At 40.7% G+C, this 20,292-nt stretch overlaps 1 protein-coding gene across 7 annotated transcripts in view; it reads right to left on the bottom strand.

Annotated features, from left to right (window-relative positions):
* FAT3 (FAT atypical cadherin 3) overlaps positions 1–20,292 on the bottom strand; it is a 529,225-nt gene that overhangs the window by 108,554 nt on the left and 400,379 nt on the right. For all 7 annotated transcript variants that reach the window (XM_072993570.2, XM_072993569.2, XM_072993567.2 and 4 more), the window contains 2 exons: positions 6,601–6,876; positions 4,834–5,044 (listed from right to left, as the gene is read on the bottom strand). In XM_072993570.2, the coding sequence (XP_072849671.2) occupies positions 4,834–5,044; positions 6,601–6,876 (487 nt within the window). The remainder of the gene's footprint in view (positions 1–4,833; positions 5,045–6,600; positions 6,877–20,292) is intronic.

The raw sequence follows: 20,292 nt of genomic DNA on the forward strand, positions 1-20,292 counted from the left end.
CAAATAAACACAGATTAAAATTTATCTTCAAGTGTATAAATCCAACTGGCGATTGACGGCTGGATAGCTCAGTGGTTTAGGTATCTGGCTGTGAAGTCAGAAGATGGGAGTTCGATTCTCCATTATGTATCCTGGGAAAAGAGCCAACCTGTGTAGCCTTTGGTATGCTGCACTATCACAGAAGAAAGGAATGGTAAACCACCTCTGAGTCTTCACTATCTAGACAACCCACGAAAAGCTTGCCATAAGTCAACATTTACTTGATGGCACACAACTGCTGTTGTTGTTATATAATGCAGATTTTTAACAAGTGAGAAAACTGAAGGGCTAACAAATGCGTCTGATGGAGTGCTCTGCCTTCTATAAAGTTTTATTTAAGCCGAATAAAGCTTCTTAGCCTTCAAGGTGCAATAATTCTTTATTTTGTTTCTGCCGTGACAGATGAACACAGCTAATGTGTTCTCAAAGGCTTTCACAGCCGGGATCCGATGGTTGTTATGGGCTGATCACAAAGCCTGGCTCCCTCACTGAAAAATACAGCCTGCAAAAAGGTCAACCAACACTACCCAGCCACAAGGACCGGTGATCACTGCACACGAAAGAGTAGCTAAGGACATCCAACAATTTATTTATTTATTTATTTATTAGATTTAGACCCCACCCATCTAGACAGATAAGTCTACTCTGGGCGGCAATCACAATGACAGATCATCTCCCCCCCCATCACAATAATACACCCATAACAAAAAACACCCTGATCACCATAATCACCCAATCTCCTGAAAAAGACAAATACTGTAGCTGATCCCACAGCTACAAATACTCAACAAACCCACACACTACATCAGAACACAGGCAGAATTCTAGCTCCTGTCCTTTGAAGATGCCGGCCACAGAGACTGGCAAAACATGAGGAAGAAAAACCTCCAGAACATGGCCAAACAGCCCGAAAAACCCACAACAACCATGGGACACAGCTAGCCTTGAAATATAATTGTAAACAGATTTTTAAACCAAGTCAACTCTTCAAATTTCCTAAGGAAACACAGAGAATTAAGATTTCAATAGAGTGCTGATGATTATGCTAGGAACCCTACAAGTCTTAGCTAAAGAAGTAATGAAAGCTTACATCTGTTGCATAGAAATACTTCAAAGCTGGTGCTACAGTTTTTGTGTAGTGTTGCCTAGCTTCAAACAACTAATGTAAGGAGATCAATGATGTCAGTTTATGTGCAAACTCCTATTTAGAAGCAGGTCCCACTGCGCTGAGCAGGATTTAATCTCACATAAGCGTGTACATAAGTGCCACCTTATCCCAAACACATTTACCTAGGAGTAAATGTGTTTGGGATAAGGAGGCTTGCAGGAGCTGAGCAGGGCTTTTAATAACAGGACATTTTGAGGGTCATTCTTGGTACAGCAGCCATAAATCAGAGGCAACTTGACAGCATACAACAACTACTACAACAAACAGCACTAAACTCGCTGCAGCTTTCATTCAAATAGACATATACAGGACTGTAGTGCAAGGGTGTGATTTTATGCAGCCACTGGACTTTACAGTGAACAGGTTTAGGACAAGGGGACAGGTATGAAATAAGTAATAGAATGCTAAGTGATCAATTGTTCAATGCATTAAAAACTATCTTGGGACTGCAATAAAGAAGATATTGAGCCATTTAGGGTTAATGATCCAGAGCTGAAAGGGGGGTATGAAGCCAGTAGTGGACAAAAAAAATCAAAGGGCACAAAGACCTCATGAAACAGATAATTCATGGAAGATGTGTTCATTGATCACGGCGGATGGAGAGCAATCAAGACCAATGATTGTTTAATGAAGATGTGAATGAATTCCTGTGAGGGATTGACCAGGGCAAGAATGGCTGCTCAGGGGACTTGGGAGCCAAATTTGTAACTACAGCTCACATCACAGGCTGCAAGGAGCCCTCAAATTGTCATTTTTAAAAAGTGAGCCAGAAGAGCTAGGATGGGCACATCTAGCTTTGTTTTTCTGATTTTTGGAGGGTAGGCAGCCCCACTATTGCTCCTGGAAGTTCCTCAGAGCAGAAAATACTCCATTATCATTTTAAAAACGCCCTTGCTTTTTAAATGGGGGGGGGCTTCTGGGGACCCTTGGGAACTCTGAATTTTTTTCCAACTTTGCACATTGCAGATGTGTTTTACTCCCATCATCCAATATTCACGGAAGGTGAGCAGTCTGACACACTAGGAGAGCACCAGGCTGTATACGGTTAATATACATATTAACAAAGAGCTGAATCATGGATGATGGATCAGAGATTATTTGTGGACTGGGATGGGAGTCATGTTGCCCCACAATATTTTTGGGGGGCTTCTCTTGGCGATCAGCTACCTATCTGACAGCAGAAGAGTGTGGCCTAATCAGTTATTCGGTCTGTATGTAGCTCTACTGCATGGATGGTATTTGCAGAACAGAACATGAGTTAATCAAAACAGGGATGCATTTATGAAAGACAACTCTCTTTCCCCTAGTCGGATATTATTAAAGTGCGAGGATTTTGGTTTTCCTTCTTCAGAAGCAGGTTTTCATTATTTGAATTCCTTAGGAAGCAAAGGACCATGTATATAAGCTGAACCTATCAGTGAGAATTAGCATCTTTGCTACAAATTCTTTGTAGATCATTGAATGACAGCCTCAAAAAGCTGTATTGTGCTGTATCCAGGAACATCGGTGGATAATGAAACAGCAGGAATGTGGAGCTTCAAGCCTCCAACTGCATGTAGAGAGGAAGATGCAAAAGAAGCTAGAATCACTCACAGAGATATAACGTCTCATTAAAAGGTTTCAAGCTTTTCCACAATGGCTCTGGACGGAAGCTTCATGCTATCCTACTTCCTGGCCATTGTCCCATCGCTCCCTCCTTCTTTATTACTGGAGTGGTTCCACCCGTTATAGGTTCAATTTTTTGTCATTGCATCAGTACATCTGTTCACTGTACAGCTGAACTGAATGGCCAGCAGTGGACTGTAGTCTCAACAGCAAAGCAGCAAAACAATGACAAGCTCTGCAGTGGATACGGAGAGGAATACTTGCACTTTACGTCCGCCAGGTTCCTCCTCTAAGCCTCTCTCCAGAGCTAGGGAAATGAACTGCAAGGTAAAAATGAAGGATGGATTAAGCAGTCCCCGAGTTCTCTGCTGGAACCATCTCCCTTGTTCATCAGCAGCTCTGGTTCCAGACCTCCTACGGAACACCTATAGCAGCCCATTCACAGTTTGTTTATTGCCTCTACTAAACTCTGACAAAGGCAGCTAAATCTGTTGAGCTGATGAATCTGGACGACAGCTAGGTCATGCTTATGGGGTGCTGCATGCAAGCTGCAGACCTCATTTTTCTCAAGGTCCCCAGGTCCCTGATACTCTATTAAATGGGAAAGTACAGGGGCAGGAATGGGCAGAAAGAAAAGCAGATCTAATCTTTCTAATACCACACTAGGGAAATCCACACATAGGTTAATTTGTGGTAGGACAAAAAGGCTATGCATGCTCCATTCCTGCTTATTTGTATGTTTGTTGTCATGATGCAGATCTCTGAATACACACATGCCAATACGCGGTCCTTTCCAGATTACGTACAACAGGACATATCCACATGTGAATCGGTTCTTAAAAACAACACAACTCCGGTTTATGAATGTGGGATATTCTGCTTCTGTATCTAGGATTTAAAACACCAGGAAATGCCTCAAGATTGCGGCATATAATATTGGGCCCTTGTTCCCAGGATGCCAAGCTTCACATAGTCACGGGGCAGCCTGAATGTTGACAACAAGCATGGCAGCAGTCAAGGTGACCTCTGGATACCCTCTTCTGCTCACTATCGTTCGCAAAGTGACACCAAGCAAGAGAAAAATCCCAGAAGGAAAATCCCAGGACTGTTTTTCAACAAGTGTGAATGGTAGTGACTTACAGGACTTTACTCTTTCATCCTATGTATAGTTAGCTATCAGTCCCACTGGGTTGACATCTTAGTAACTTTCTTTAAGATCACCACTATAGTAATACCAATGATATATTTTTTGTTACACACATATATATGTATACATTATAATATTGCTAATAATAGTCATCATCATCTTATAACTGCAGAGCTGGAAAGGACCCTATGGATCATTGAGTCCAGGCCCCTGTCAAGGAGGAACAACTTCTTGCTCCACAGCCAGATACCTAAACTACCGAGCTATACAGCAGTTAATATGCTCTCTCTTTCTGTGTTTGTGCGTGTATGTATATATGTACGTACATACAGTGGTGCCTCGCTTAACGATTGCCTCACGTAACGAGAAAATTGCTTGACGATTAGTTTTTTGTGATCGCAAAACAATGGTTTAAATGGGAAGAGCTGATTGTCGGGTTTCAAAATGGCCTCTGGGTGTACAAAAATGGCCTCCGCTGTTTTCTAGGACAGGTTCCTCGCTTTAGGGGCACCGAAAATGGCCACCCCTATGGAGGATCTTCGCTGGACGGTGAGTTTTTAGCCCATTGAAACGCATTGAAGGGTTTTCAATGAGTTTCAATGGGATTTTTTAATTCACTTAACGAGTATTTTACTTACAGCGATTTCGCTGGAATGGATTATCCTCGTTAAGCGAGGCACCCCTGTACATATGGAGAGAGAGAGAGACAGAGAGAGAAGCAAGCTATGGGATCTGACCATTTCCCCCTTTATTGATTGATTTGATTTGATTTATATCCTGCCCATCTGGTCTGGTAGTAACATAACCAAAGAATTAAATGAAGTTCTGTGACTCCTTAAATGCAATTTTACAGCTTGTTAGACTGCTGACTAACCTGCTTCTATTGTGTAGATCAGCTCAGCATTTTCTCCTTTGTCTTTGTCCAAGGCAGTGACCTGCAAAACGGCAGATCCAACGGCAGCTGATTCAAACACAGAGGCTTCATACAATGGACTGGTGAAGTAGGGACTGTGATCATTAGAATCTTCCACATTGACAATTACCCTGGCCAAATTCCGGCGATAAGGGAACTCTTGGTCACGAACCTGGAGGGAGGAGAAAACAACAGCATCTTACAGAATAATGTATAGCATAAAGCAATTAAGGCACGTGGGGAAAAAGATTACAGCACTGTCACCAACATCAAGCTTGAGTTAAAATGGGAGGTTGGGAATTGTAAATTTCTGCTTAGGCGAAATATTTAAGGAAGTCTTGAAGCAATGCAAATGAGTTTTCAGTAAAACATGACTAAGAAACTTTCCCATCAGAAATTCTCCTTGGATTTTGGAGTTCTCATTTACTGCACTTTTACTAATTGGCTGGCTGATTTAAAAACATTCGTGTAATGCTATTTACTAGCAGATTGTTCCTGGAGTGGTACAATAAAAACCCGACACCACTCTTCTGATTTAGACTTTTTAACATTGTTCAAACACATACAGTATGTGCTCTTTGCTCTGGTTTTTAGGTTCTTTGTTTATTTTTCTTTAAAGGCTACTGATGTACTCCAGTACAAATAAAACCTGATTAATTTGCAGAAAGTGAAAGGGAGAGAGAGAAGCAGATAATATACTCCCCGATATTAACAGTCCTTCCTCTACCAGATATATTCAAGGTGAGCAACAGAACCACTATCTGTGTTAAATCACAACAAAGGCATGATTTTCCATGTCCCAAAATGCTCTGTTGCATCCTTGTGACATGGCATAGTGGCTAATGTGAAAACAATGTACACCAGCACCCTTGGAAATCTAAAAAGGTAGGCAGCTCTGGGCCATTTTCCACAAGGTGAAATGCACCTCGAGGAGAGAAGGATGGGTCAAATCCAGAGAAAGTATTAGTTGAGGTAAAGTTTCTTCAGCAGCTCATGGAAGCCAACGCTGCCACCCAGCCTGACTGAAAGGCAGTTCAAATGTGGGATGTGAGGCAGAATGAACCTGCTACACCACTCCAGAATAAAATTTGGTAAACCTAGTAACCCTAGTTTTGATAAAATTTTCTCGGGAAGTTTGGGACTGTGAGACTCAACATGAAAAACTTCTTTAAAAATACTTAAAAATAATTCTGGCACCGTAATATTCAGCACCTACTTCACAGAAGAACTGCTCTGCAATTTAGGCACATAAACCAGAATTTCCGACCTTGAAAGAATCTTACTGAAGGATGCGATAAATCAGGGTAATTTTCTTTCAAGAGCTGGGCAAAGAAACCAAAGCAATAATCCCCCCCTTAACAGTTTCCAAAAGAACGTCAAAACTTCTGAGAAACTCTCAAAGAAAGCTACCTCTGATAACAGGCATCAGCACCAGGAGATTATAATGTTTTTCTCCAGGTTTGCCCTCAAGATGGCAAAACCATTTTGAAAGATAAAAACACTTTCATACTATAAGCCTTATTAAACCTCAACAATGAATGAATAAATGCACTGCGGCATGGAGCGTAGAATTAATTACTGCTTCCTTGCCTAATTTTAAAGACTTCTTGCTTATCAGAAGTCTATACGATGTACCTGTTATCTGTTAAAGGCAGCAACTGGCAGTCTGTAGCGGTTGCTATAAGTTGGCCATTGTGTCTGAGCACAGAGTTAATCGTTGCTTCTTACCATTACATTTAGAATGTGCTTATCTTGAGCTTCGTGGTCTAAGCGCTCAGCGATGTACAGCACACCTGTGTTGGGATCCATTCTGAACTTCCTCATGCTGATGGAGTCAATGCTGCTGTGGACAATGTAGCTGAGTTTATGTTTTTCATCTCTGTCTATGGCTTCAACTTGAAGAATCTCAGTATCTGGGAGGATGTCCTCTGAAATAGTGACCTCATAACTTGGGTGGGAGAATTCGGGACCGTTGTCGTTGTTGTCTAGCACTTTGATCAGAACCTGTGGTCAAGGAGGTTAACAAAAGATGTGGGAAATACATTAATTTACCAAACCTTGTCAATCACACAAGCTTGTGTAATAAATCTAATATTTAGTGCTCAGGTTGATTTATCTAGGTTTCACTGACACCGGGAAACACTGCTTTTAACATTAATGCACTAATGTTAGTTTTACTTCTAGTAGTAATTTGCTCTTATTTTAAAAAGTTAATTAAAAGAGCAGCATATTATGTTGCTTAGTAATAATCCATTAGTGAAATGCTACTTTTAAAATCCATTAATGCTAAGCATGGCCCAACCCCCTAATAATGAGATACTATAATGAGAAACTTCACTTATTGTTCTTTTTTTATAGGTCAAGTCATCATTTGAACGTTAAAAGATATAAAATGTTATTCAAATCTCACATAAACAAAAAACAATTCCGTATTGCTGTTGCGGGGTAGTTTTAAGAAAGTAAGAGGGGACAGAGTAACAGTCTTCAAACTCTAAAAGGTTGTCACACGGAAGAGGTCTAATATTTGATCTCTCCTGCCCTAGAAACCAGTACTAGATTCTGTGTGAGATTCGGGTTGTCTCTGACTTTGACTGCAGTACAGCAAATAAGTAGTGAAGATGTTTTCCCATTATGGGCAGCAAGCATTACAAGAAAAGGAGTGTTAGGCTTCTACAGAAAGGCACTCAACAATGTATTTTAAGCATATGCACATGCTTACGATAAAGTAGTACTGAGTGAACCAACTGTAAGCCAAAGTAGTCTCTTTTCCCCATGTGCCACAACAGATGTGTAATCAAAAGTTGTCCTAGTTGTACATTAGTTGGACTGGAGACCCACACACTTTTATCTTCACTCAATTGCACTCCATTTTGCTCCATGTGTAGAACAGCACAGAGTAGCTGGAATTTATTTCATTTAATGACCTGTAGCATTTATATCCATTTTATTTCCAGTTAATATATGATCTCCTCCCCACAAGTCTGTCCTCAGTCCTGTGAGTTAGGTGACCCAGTGAGCAGGGATTTGAACTCAGGCCTCCTGAAGTTCTGGTCCAACATGCTGATCAATGCTCTAAAGTGAGACATCACTGCCTCTCCTTTACAACCACTGAGGAGCTGAACTCATGGCTGCATAAACTGAGAAACCACTTCCACCTGCTTGGTATATTGAGTTGTAACAACTCTGTCAAGGGATGGCAGCCATTTTAAAGCCACTGTCGGCCATTGGCAGCCATTCCTCTCCTGTGCGTTCAGTGATGAGTGTGAACTCTGAAAAATCTCGCAGGTGGAGAAAGTTGTTAAGGCCCTCATCTCCTCTCTTCTAAAGTCTGCACTTGGGGGGGGGGGAAGGACGCACACGCCAAAGTGTTTACAAGGCTTTTGTTCAAGCCCAGTCACTTACACCCACACTCCGTGTTTTAATGGAGGAAAAGATTTACTTATATGCTATTATAGCAGTATTTTATGAAAAGAGGTTGCCCTCAGAGAGACATGAAACATTAGCTTTCTGTGACATTAGCGAGACGTTTGTTGAATACTTTACCAGAAAATGCATAAACAATTCCGGAAATTTTTTGTGTGTGCCAGTAACGACCCATCATGGGAACAGTCTAGAAGGCAGCTGTAATAAAATTTCTCTCTAAGTTAAGACTATTATAGTCTAGGTTAAGACTATTATAGGCCGTGAAAGCCTTTCGAGAATATATTATATGTTACTTAGGAAACCTGGGTAGCCTTGGGGAGGAGCTCTTTTGTGATTCCTGTGAGGCTGTGGGAATGCAAAGAAGGACGAAGTGGTACCCAGATTTGTGGAAAATGGAGAAGGGGATAAAGCTAAGGGATATATATCCTGTAAAAGTCACAGTACTAATGATGACAAATATCCCTTACTTGTTACAGCTCAAATTTAGTTAATGCACACTAGGGTACCGTACTGGTCTCGCTAAGCAAAAATAATAAACTGTAAATTCAGTCAGACTGAGTATTTTGCTAAGGAATAGGCCTACTATAAAATAACAATAAAACGTCCCTCCTTTTTCTGGAGAAGGCAAAGAAATGCAATCAAAGCACTGAACTATTCTTGTTGAATTCAAAGTAACACTCTTTAATTAATGGCAGAATTTCAGTAAGAATTCCTCACTGAATCAATGGAATTTACATAGGCGTTGACTCACCAAATCCCCACCAATTCAATGGGCCTAATCTAGTTGTGACTTACTACTGAATTCCAGCTATTATGTGAAAAGCTATAAAATCAATTACAATGCATACCTTGTGACTACAATCCGATATCCACCTACTTGGGAGTAAGCCCCATGAAACTCAAGAGGAATCTGCTTTTGAGAAGCCACACCTAGGATTGCTGTGCATGTTTTAAACTGTAGTGAGGTAGCAGAGAAGTTTTTTAAAATGGTATAATTTAAACTACAGAGCTACTTAGGGAGTAAAAAAAGAAGTTAAAGCAATATGTTAGGCTGGTGTTTTTCGATATGTGGAAGATCTCCATACAAGATAGAATTCACAGATTCCTGGAGTTCTGGCTCACATGGAGATCCTTACCATGTCTACAGTTCTTCATGATTCATGAATAGGCAACAGCTCAACTGATGTGGACGGGTATGTCTGCTTAGGCAGGAGCTCTCTGTGTATAGCGATGAGATCACAAACTCTGATACTGAGCATGTATGCATTTCCTATTTCTCCCTTTCTTTATTGACTGTAAATGTTGTTTCTGTCTCTGCACATACCTTTCTCATAGAACCATGACTGTGAATTAGATCTAATACTATAGCATTTGTGCCTACAGTTTTCCTCAAACATTCCTAAGAATGCTTTCAATACATTTTGAATTTGGGATTTCATTTTGTGCATCTGGAACACAGAACCAATGTGGACTAAAAGTCGTAGAAGTGGACATGCTGATGCTGCCTGGAATCATTTCAACAAAGAAGCAACTTATTTTATCTTGATATCTAGACAATTTGATCTGATTGGAAATGGTGTATGGTTTCATTCTGGAAATAACCCTAAATGGGATAAATGTCAGCTGTGAGTGAACATAGCTGTCTGATATTTTCTAGACGTCTATAAAATTCTATCGGGCTCATAGGGAGAGATGTTCAGGTGTCAGGACTTTCTAATCTGACTATTTGTTAGCCTTAATGTTTTGGATGAGAAACACCTAGCCCAAGTCCCTTAATACCATTTTGCAGAACAAAACTGTGTTCTTGATTGGTTCATTTTCTGTTCTCAACTAGTTTCTCACTTTACTCATTCTCAACTTCTTTTGAACTTTTGTACCCATACCTTCTTCCATTGTGAAATTCAAGGAGGCATAAGAAGACTTTCCCAATAGCTCTGCCAGGTGCAGGCATTGGCTGTCCTCGGGCTTGCTTAGCTAAAGCAAGACAGCTGCTGCATTATGTTCCCTCATGCCCTGGTTCAAGTCATTTTAATCAAACCAATTTCATTTTGGTAGCTATGTATGCCCAGGAAGACACTGTGTCCCAGCTTATTCATTTTTTAGTAGAGATGGAAAACAAATGTGCCTTAATCAAGTTTTTTGTTTGTTTGTTAAAAAAGCAACTTTACTGACTTTATGGACTGCAAGACTATGAAGAAAAGTGCATGCATCTTTATTTTCGGTTATCAGGAGGAAAACATCATCAGCAGATTCTTTTTCTTTTTAAAGTTATACCTATGCAAATCCAAACGACCAAAAATATGTTTATAAACAGGCTTCAGTCAATGGGGAAAACGTGTAACATTATGTGCTCTAAGAAAGTGCATTTAAAAAGTACATCTAAGAAGGGAAGGAAAAAAGCATTTCACAATCAATTACAGTCCTTGGACAAGATCAAAATGCTTGTCAGATTCCAAGAAAGTAAACAAAAAGGGAAGTAACTCAATCATAACTTGATGTTGTTTTTTTACAGGATGCTGTTGAATGTGACACCAGTGAAATCAACGGTGTAGAAGGTTCTTATGTTCCTAAGTATTATTCTTTAAATAGTTCTTCAGCATCTCGTCCTGTCCTTTACATGTGTTTCTATCTCCAACCCAGTAGCTAACAGACCATCAGAGTGAAGCCCCTAAAACAAAAACAATTTAAAAACTGCTGGTGATTTGAAAAATTCAGAGGAACAAGGTGGGAGGGAAGAAAGCTAATGGCAGCTCTTTCCATAAAGCTGACAACACGTACGTGATCAGCAAATGTGAATAAAATTAGAAAACCTGGGGTGGAATCTTAGAGCTATGTACAATATGGCTGCCACTTGGCCCACATTCCAGAAGGATATAAACGGCATGAATGTTAGCCATACATTAGTAAGGTGTTATGTAGCAGGGTTTTATCAGTTGGAATCCTATTACATGTTAAACTTGTATTCTCTTTCCTTGAGCCCAAGAAAAAAGCCAGCTGGAGGCGATAAATGCAATCAGAATAAGGCAACAGCAAATACCAGGGGAATGGATTTGCAGCCTTCTGGCCACCATCAGCATAGATCTTAGCAGAAAAAACCAGCAAGCTAAGAAGTCAGTGTAGGTATTTCTTGTTGTGTGCCAACAGGAAATGCCTACTTCGTAAACAATTAAGTGAACAATTCGGTATGCAACAGTAAATGCCTGCACTGAGTTCTCAATTGGCAGCAATTCACTGCTGAGATTTGTGCCAACTGAATGATGCCAGTAGGTGTAACTAGCAGGATTCTGATCATTACATACATTCTTGTATATGTATATTTAAAAGTACTTAATTTTAATTATTTTTATAGTTTATTACTGCTGAGAAATGTATTATTTTGGCTGATTCGTAATTTTAAAAGATGTTTCGACGGCGCTGGAACCAGTTGTACAGCGGTGCCCCGTATTACAACAACCCCGCTTGACAACGAAATCGCTTGACGATGCCTTTTTGCGATCGCTATATGGTTCGAATGGGTTTTTTCGCTTTACATCATTTCGGTCCCTGCTTCGGGAACCGTTTTTTCGCATTACGACGATTAAAAACAGCTGATCGGCAGTTAGCAAAATGGCTCCCCACTGTTTTGCTGACCTATTTTCGCAAGACAGGGATTGCAAAATGGCCGCCCTATGGAGGATCTTCGCTGCACGAGCATGTATTTGCCCCATTGGAACGCACTGACCAGTTTTCAATGCATTCCAATGGTTTTTCCCCCTGCTTGACGACGATTTTGCTGTACAGCGATTTTGCTGGAACGCATTATCATCATCAAGCGGGGCACCACTGTATTGGGCTCTTGCCTTTCCATTGGACTATTTCAGTGACATGGAGAGGGGGGATTTGTTGCTTGGGTAACAGCCTATCCTCCATATTATCTTACCCAGGCTTCGTGCTCTGGAGAGGACACTCCAGCTTCCCATACAGCGTCGAAACAACACGGAAAGTAGCAGTTCAGTGTGGAAGGGATTGTCACTCTCAAATTGGCCTTCTCAGCCACACTAGACGCTGTTCCAAGTCCTCCATACAGAGCACGTGACCATAGTCTTTCGAGACTGAACGATGCCTAACTGTAACTGACAACTTTCCAGAAATGTATGCTACTATCAAAATCTTGATGTAATCCATCCTCTTATACTTCAACCTCTATTAAAAATCTGTGAATGTGCTGAACTCAAGTTCATCAAGACTCTTGAACCTCTCTGTCAAGATCCTGGTTTAACTATGGGTCTATACTGGATAGTCGGTCTTATCCTGTAACTTAAACATATTTTAATATGTTTCTGTATTTTAAAAAAAGCACATTTTTACATGTACACATTTTTATGCATTCTCCCATTGACTGAAATGTGCATTGATACATTTTCCAAATTTTGTATGTGTGTGGTATGTGTTACGTGCAAATTGAAATCCAAAGACATAAACACACAGGCTTACCACTGTAAATTAATTTGGGTCAGCTTGGAGAGGTGTATATTACCAACTGGGTAATTTCATATCAAGTACAGGCTCAACAAATTTCTTACCCAACTGTATTCTATCATTAATCAAGGGGCTGAAAATACATGTTACAGATACCCTAGATACCCTGTGATTAAAGGAGGAGATTCCTGAACTGCTGGAAAGATTTGATTATCACAACAGGAGATTTTTCAGCTCTCCTATTGTTCGCAAATTAGTGTGCTTTGTTTTGCAAATGTTCATGAAGAGGTAGGTACTGCCGTTGCTTCCATATCTGGTTATCCAAACATAAGGGTCTGTCTGAGCCATGTCTCTAGAATAGCTGTTCTCAACCTTTTTTTTGTTAGCCATGGCCATAAACACAATAAGAAGGAAATATAGGCTGTATATTGTCCCCCAGCTTATTCAACTTATATGCAGAATACATCATGCGGAAGGCTGGACTGGAGGAACCCCAAGCCGGAATTAAGATTACCGGAAGAAATATCAACAACCTCCGATATGCAGATGACACCACTCTGATGGCAGAAAGTGAGGAGGAATTAAAGAACCTTGTAATGAGGGTGAAAGAGGAGAGTGCAAAAAACGGTCTGAAACTCAACATCAAAAAAACTAAGATCATGGCCACTGGTCCCATCACCTCCTGGGGAATAGAAGGGGAAGATATGGAGGCAGCGACAGATTTTATTTTCCTGGGCTCCATGATCACTGCAGATGGAGACAGCAGCCACGAAATTAAAAGATGCCTGCTTCTTGGGAGAAAAGCGATGACAAACCTCAACAGCATCTTAAAAAGCAGAGACATCACCTTGCCAACAAAAGTCCGAATAGTCAAAGCTATGGTTTTTCCTGTCGTGATGTATGGAAGCGAGAGCTGGACCATAAAGAAAGCAGACCGCCGAAGAATTGATGCCTTTGAATTGTGGTGCTGGAGGAGACTCTTGAGAATTCCCTGGACTGCAAGGAGAAAAAAACCTATCAATTCTAAAGGAAATCAACCCTGAGTGCTCACTGGAAGGACAGATCCTGAAGCTGAGGCTCCAGTACTTTGGCCATCTAATGAGAAGAAAAGACTCCCTGGAAAAGACCCTGATGTTGAGAAAGTGTGATGGCAAGAGGAGAAGGGGACAACCGAGGATGAGATGGCTGGACAGTGTCTGCGAAGCAACCAACATGAATTTCACACAACTCCGGGAGGCAGTAGAAGATAGGAGGGCCTGGCGTGCTCTGGTCCATGGGGTCACAAAGAGTCGGACACGACTAAACGACTAAATGAACGAACGATAGGCGGAATCAGGATCGTATAAATTGCATAATGAAACTTGTAAGGTGGTGTGTGAAGAACTGTTTCCAGTCTGTGTCACCCTTAAAATATATCAGGGTACCCCCTGGGGCCATATGGCTCCTGTTGAGAATAACTGCTCTAGAAGATCAAAGAATTTGACTTTCTAACAACAGGTATCTATCATGCATAATTTGGTTCCAAGTCTCCATGGTGTTTCTTTTTTCTTCTGCCTGCACACTGGCTATAGACCTTAGCTTCTTCCTGTTGGCATGTATATGCACTCTGAATGGACACGCCCCTTGAGAACTTGTTATAGGAAATTTCAGGAAATTCCTTGACAAAGAAGGGTACTAAAATCTTTATCCTTGCTTACAAGGACAAGAAAAGCAAAAGCAGTGCCACTCCACACTTGAACTTGAGCAAAAGCTATCTGGGAGAGGAAAGAGAACTTTTAATACATATGTTCTGCTACATACTAATGGGATCTGAACATTCCTATTGACAACAGTTTTCCATGCAGTTTATAGAAGGTTAGCCAGTACAGTGGTGCCTCGCTTGACGAGGATAATCCATTCCAGCGAAATCGCTGTAGAGCGAAATCCTCGTCAAGTGAAATAAAAAAGCCCACTGAAACGCATTGAAAACCGGTTCAATGTGTTCCAATGGGTGAAATACCTCAGCGTCCAGCAAAGATCCTCCATAGGGCAGCCATATTCCGATGCCTGTGCAGCGAAAAATCCGTCCTAAAGCACAGCGGGGAGCCATTTTACACAGCGGGCGGCCACTTTGAAGCCCGATGATCAGCTGTTTTGATTGTCATAATGCGAAGAATCAGTTCCCGAAGCAGGGAACCAATCGTCGGGAAGTGAATTTTGCCCATTAAAACATTATTTAGCGATCGCAAAAGCAATCGCAAAAACCTCATTGTCAAGCGGATTAGTCATTTAATGAGGTAATCGGTAAGTGAGGCACCACTGTATGGCACAGCCTCATTTATCAAAATACTCTATAAAGAACATAAGGTTTATTTCACAATGGCAGAGTGACTGAAATAGAAGGCAGTTTAAAATTCAAAGTTCCTTGAGGAATGTGTCTCTAAGGAAGCACAGAGCCAGACTTTGCCCTATGTGGGGCATGTATGCACAAGCAAGTTCCATTTGCAAGCTGGGGTGATGCACACATGTTTTTGTTGCTTAGGTCAATGAATCATGACATGTAGTTTCTAGGACAGTGGTCCCCCACCTTTTTGGAACCGTGTATCGGTTGGGGGGAGGGCTCAGTCGCTCTCGCAAGTGGACATGTTGCGCTCGCGGGGGGATGTCACACTCGCGGGCCCTGTTACACTCGTGCTCATGCCAGGTAGCACGACATCCTCTGTCAACGCAACACCCCATGCCCCTGAGAGCTCGACACACCCCTATGAGTGCAACACACCCACCCGCGAGAGCAACACGCCCCCGCGCATGGGCGGGCGGAGATCCGTCTCCGCGGCCCAGTCCTGGGAAACCCACGGACTGGCACCGGGCCGCGGACCAGGGGTTGGGGACCCCTGTTCTATGGGATGTGAAGGCATTTTCCTTCATGAGTCCATTAAGTGCTTCGCCAGTAGGGGAATCTTGGACTTTTCCAGTTCCTTTGCAAGATATCTTAAGTTCACTTCTCAGTGATGAATTCTCTTCTTTGTCTTATGCTTCTACCTTTTGATGAAAGGGATACGTGCAATATTGACTCCAATTTCCTGCTCCACGGGTTGGGGCTCTGTTCTCTCTGTGTGTGTGGCTTCGCCACCCTGCACACAGCTCTGGGTGCGACCAGAACCAAAGCCGCAGAAACACTGCATGCCTGGCAGTGCTGCACAGCTTAGAGGGAACATTTGATATGTGTTTAATGATGTTTGTCAAAACATTAAAACAAGAAGAGGAAGGGAAGGAGAATGCTGTGGTGAACAGGCCAAGGCAAATGAACCCCAAACTGCCCATACTGTTCCAGGTGTTGATGTCTGCTATTGCTTTCTAAGCTGAGATGGCTTTAGCCCTAAGGTCCAGCCCATGCTGCACCAGTGGCCATACTTAATTACCTTGAATAAGCAACCAAACCAAAATTTGTGGAACGTTTGGCTGTTTGCCCCTATTACATCTGCCATTTGGATCCTAAAGAACATATCTTGCCAGATCCTCTTTTATTATTTATTTATTTATTTATTTATTTATTTATTTATTTATTTATTTATTTATTTATTTATTTATTTATTTAATATCCCACCTATCTGGTCGGTTAAGACCACTCTTTTGCTCTGTTTTATTCCTGCCTCCCAAGCATCTCTTGCCTTCCCCTATTCTGTTTCTCACTCTTGTTTTTGGTTAGGTTTATATAAGTTTTTCCTTGTTAGAGGAATTTAAAAAAAACAACACAACCTTGCTGTAAAGTTTAACAGTGGAAGCTTTGATAGTCTTGCCAGTTGGAATCACGTTTATAGTTTTGGCTGCTTCATTTCAATTAGGTTCTCATATGATGAAATTTAATCTCATCTGCTTGGGGAAGGGTGGGTAGGTGGATGGGTTTTGTTGTTGCTACAATTTATTTATTTATTTGGCTTGCATACTGCCCTCTTAGGGAAAACCCATTACTCTTGGTGGTTTACATGGTAAGATATAACGATCTGCTCCAAGACTTCAACATGAGCTGGGCGATAAACTGAGCATACAAACCCATGATAGATAACCTCAATTTGATCAACTGGGCAAAGATCTGAATTTTCCTCCAGGAGACTTAGTTTAAAACACTAGCCAGTCATGGATTCATTAGACTGCCAGATTAATCCAGATCATTTTTATAAAGGTTTTTGCCATTTAATTAATATTAGCTTTGCTTTATGGATCTAGGATTGTATTGGGTCTCTGTATTTGAGAAAAGTGGGCAAGAATTAGAATAATGATTCTGAAACAGGGGTCCAAAAATGTTCTTGGACTGCAATTCCCAGAAGTCTTCCCCACTTGCTGTGCTGGTCAGGATTTCTGGGAGTTGCAGTCCCAAACATCTGGAGACCAAAGTTTTAAAACTACTGAGTACAATATTAAAAACTGCTGCATATGCCTCATAGATTTTAGTGGCAAGTTGCTTTGCACTTAGGATCAAATTGTACTAGTGGGGTTATTTATTTATTTCTGAGATATTATATACCACCCCATGGGCGCACGACACTATTTTGGCCAGCGTACATGTAAATACCTGAACAGAAATGCAAAATGACATAATCAAACATACCGTATTTTACTCTGTATAAGATGATACTTTTGTCTAAAATCTTTAGACTAAAATTGAGGGTCGTCTTATACACAGAAATAAGCCAAGGAGAGAACAGCACAATTGCAAAACTGCCCATACCTTGCCTCTGCAAACAGGCTGCCTCCAATCACGAGGTTTAACTTCCTCCAATCACGAGCCTTTAATAACTGACAGCAGTTGATGCTTACCAAATCAATTGGATCAGAACTCGGAGGTGGAGCGTGTAGGCAGTGCTCAGACGCAACAGGGACTGGTAATGTCTGAGCATTCTGAGCCCAGAGGCTGAATAAAGTGATGTGCTCAAAGTTAAGTATGATGCAGAGTATGACAGTACTGTTATGTAAATATTACCTAATTACTAAATAAATATGTATTTTTTATGTTGAAAATGTTGATTTCTTAATTTTGGGTTAGAAAAATGGGGGTGTGTCTTATATTATGGGGCGTCTTATACATGGAAAAATACAGTAATAACCAAACAACAACAATAAAAAGGTAAGGTATTCAGCCATCGATCAGAACATTTTAGAAAAATCTATCCATTTGCCTGAAGCTTTTCAATTTTTCTTTTATGTTCTGCCTACAGCATGCCTCTTATACTTGAAAACTACAATGTGAAAAACCTAACTAAGTGAAATCCTATTGAGTGTAATTTTTCTTGTACAAAAACAGCTAGACAAATCGATCAGACACATGATGAAATCTGCCAGCAGGAACAGAAATTCACCACTATTTTGATTAGCCAAACTCAAGAGGCACAAGTATCTCCAAGAAAGCGCCATCTGGTGCATATCTGCCATCCATGTGTAAAATATGGGCATCTCTCAGGGCAAAGAGGTTGAATCCTCAAAGATTTCAATCTAGATGTGCAAAAGTTAAGCACTCATAGGTCTGTCCATAATAAATTCTTTATTATTATTATTATTATTATTATTATTATTATTATTATTATTATTATTATTATTATTATTATTATTATTATTATTATTAGTATTAGTATTAGTATTAGTATTAGTAGTAGTATTAGTAGTAGTACTACTACTACTACTACTACTACTACTACTACTACTACTACTACTACTACTACTACTCAAATTCTTTCCATCTTTACTTTAAAAAATCATAAATTCTGGTATATCAAACAAGCAAAAGAAAACAAAAAAATTTAGGAAAATATGTTAAAGACACCTTAAAGACTAACTGCGATTTTTTAATGTGAGGTTTCATGGAGAAGTCCACTTCCTCAGACATAAGAGTGGGATTACATGGCAAATATTTATACATGGTCCGAAATCAGAAATGTATTTGGGCACAAGTTGTTGACTTGGGCAATGACCTTTAAAACTCTTGCTGATATTCAGTTCCTCTCCCAGGAAGCACTGTTCTGAAAGCAATAATAATGATTGGCAGGTAAATTAATCGCAGGCTATAGGTAACAAGTAGGAACAACTTCAGTACCTCTAATCACCAACAGGGCTTGCAAGGTGGCAGTGGTAGATAGTAAGGAAACAGCATATGAAGCGTTAGATAGTTCAATGCCATATGTTGGATGGCTGGGAATTTCAGTACTGTACTACAATACATTATTTTATATTTTATAATGACCTAAGAAACTTTGGCTTATACTGAGTCTACTGAGATAGGTTTTAAACACGTGTAAATCTTTTATCTCAACTTTCTCTGGGGATTCTGGTAAATACTCTTAAACTCATCTCAAATACAAACTGAAACAAAATCTTCACACATCACTAGTTTTAGCTGTATCCTAGTTTTTTGCTCAAGCCCATTTCTCACAAACAAGAGTTGTGGTTGTGGTTGTTTAGTCGTTAAGGACCTCTTGTCTTCCACTGCCTCCCAGAGTTGGTTCAAATTCATGATGGTAGCTTCGGTGACACTGACCATCCATCTCGTCCTCAGTTGTCCCCTTCTCCTCTAGCCCTCACACTTTCCCCAAATCAGAGTCTTTTCCAGGGAGTCTTCTCTTCTCATGAGATGGCCAAAATATTGGAGCCTCAGCTTCAGGATCTGTCCTTCCAGTGAGCACTCAGGTTTGATTTGCTTCAAAATGGATAGGTTTGTTCTCTTTGCAGTCCAGAGGACTCTCGAGAGTCTCCTCCAGCACCACAATTCAAAAGCATCAATTCTTTGGTGGTCAGCCTTATTTATGGTCCAGCTCTCACTTCCATACATCACTACAGGAAAAACCATAGCTTTGACTATGTGGACCTTTGTCGGCAAGGTGATGTCTCTGCTATATTTGGCCTGTACCACTTCCAATTGTCTGTGAAACTTCACACAACTTTCTTACATCAAAAAAACATGAGTTCTTGGGGAAAATATTTTAATCTTTCCCTGGCATGCTAGTTTTCAACATGAGAAGATTCTGTCTTGTCTCTTCCCATGGAACAGCAAGTCCGTCATTTAAGATCCCACCTGCCACTCCAGTAGTAATCACACATATTTTTCTAAGCGTCCTTATTCACACTTGGTATAAAAGATTTCCTCTTCTCAGCTGACTTCCTATTTCCCACAGTTATGGCAATTCCAAATAAAGGCTCTCTGAGGCCTCTAATCTTACAAATTAGGCAAAGTACTAACACTCAGAGCATTAGCAAAAATGTTGCACTTAGGAAAGAAGGAGGGGGGAATCTGCAATTGAAAAGGCCTGAAGGAATACCGTACAATTAAATCAAAAGAGATAAAAATCCAGGGCTGGCCGGTCTCTTCCAAAGCTGTTGCTCATCAGAAATACCTTTGGTTTAGGCCTATATGCATTTGAATGCAAAATGGACGTATGCCAAGAACTGCTTCATTGACCTCTGAAGCTAAAAGAAACCTCTTGGCTAATTGCTTGTTCAAGCTGTGGTACAGCAGTAGGACAATCTATTAAGTAGCTGAATTAAGTAAGGCCTTTTGGAGGGAAGAATGAG

This window comes from Pogona vitticeps, chromosome 3 (assembly GCF_051106095.1).
Source record: "Pogona vitticeps strain Pit_001003342236 chromosome 3, PviZW2.1, whole genome shotgun sequence".
Lineage (NCBI taxonomy): Eukaryota > Metazoa > Chordata > Lepidosauria > Squamata > Agamidae > Pogona > Pogona vitticeps.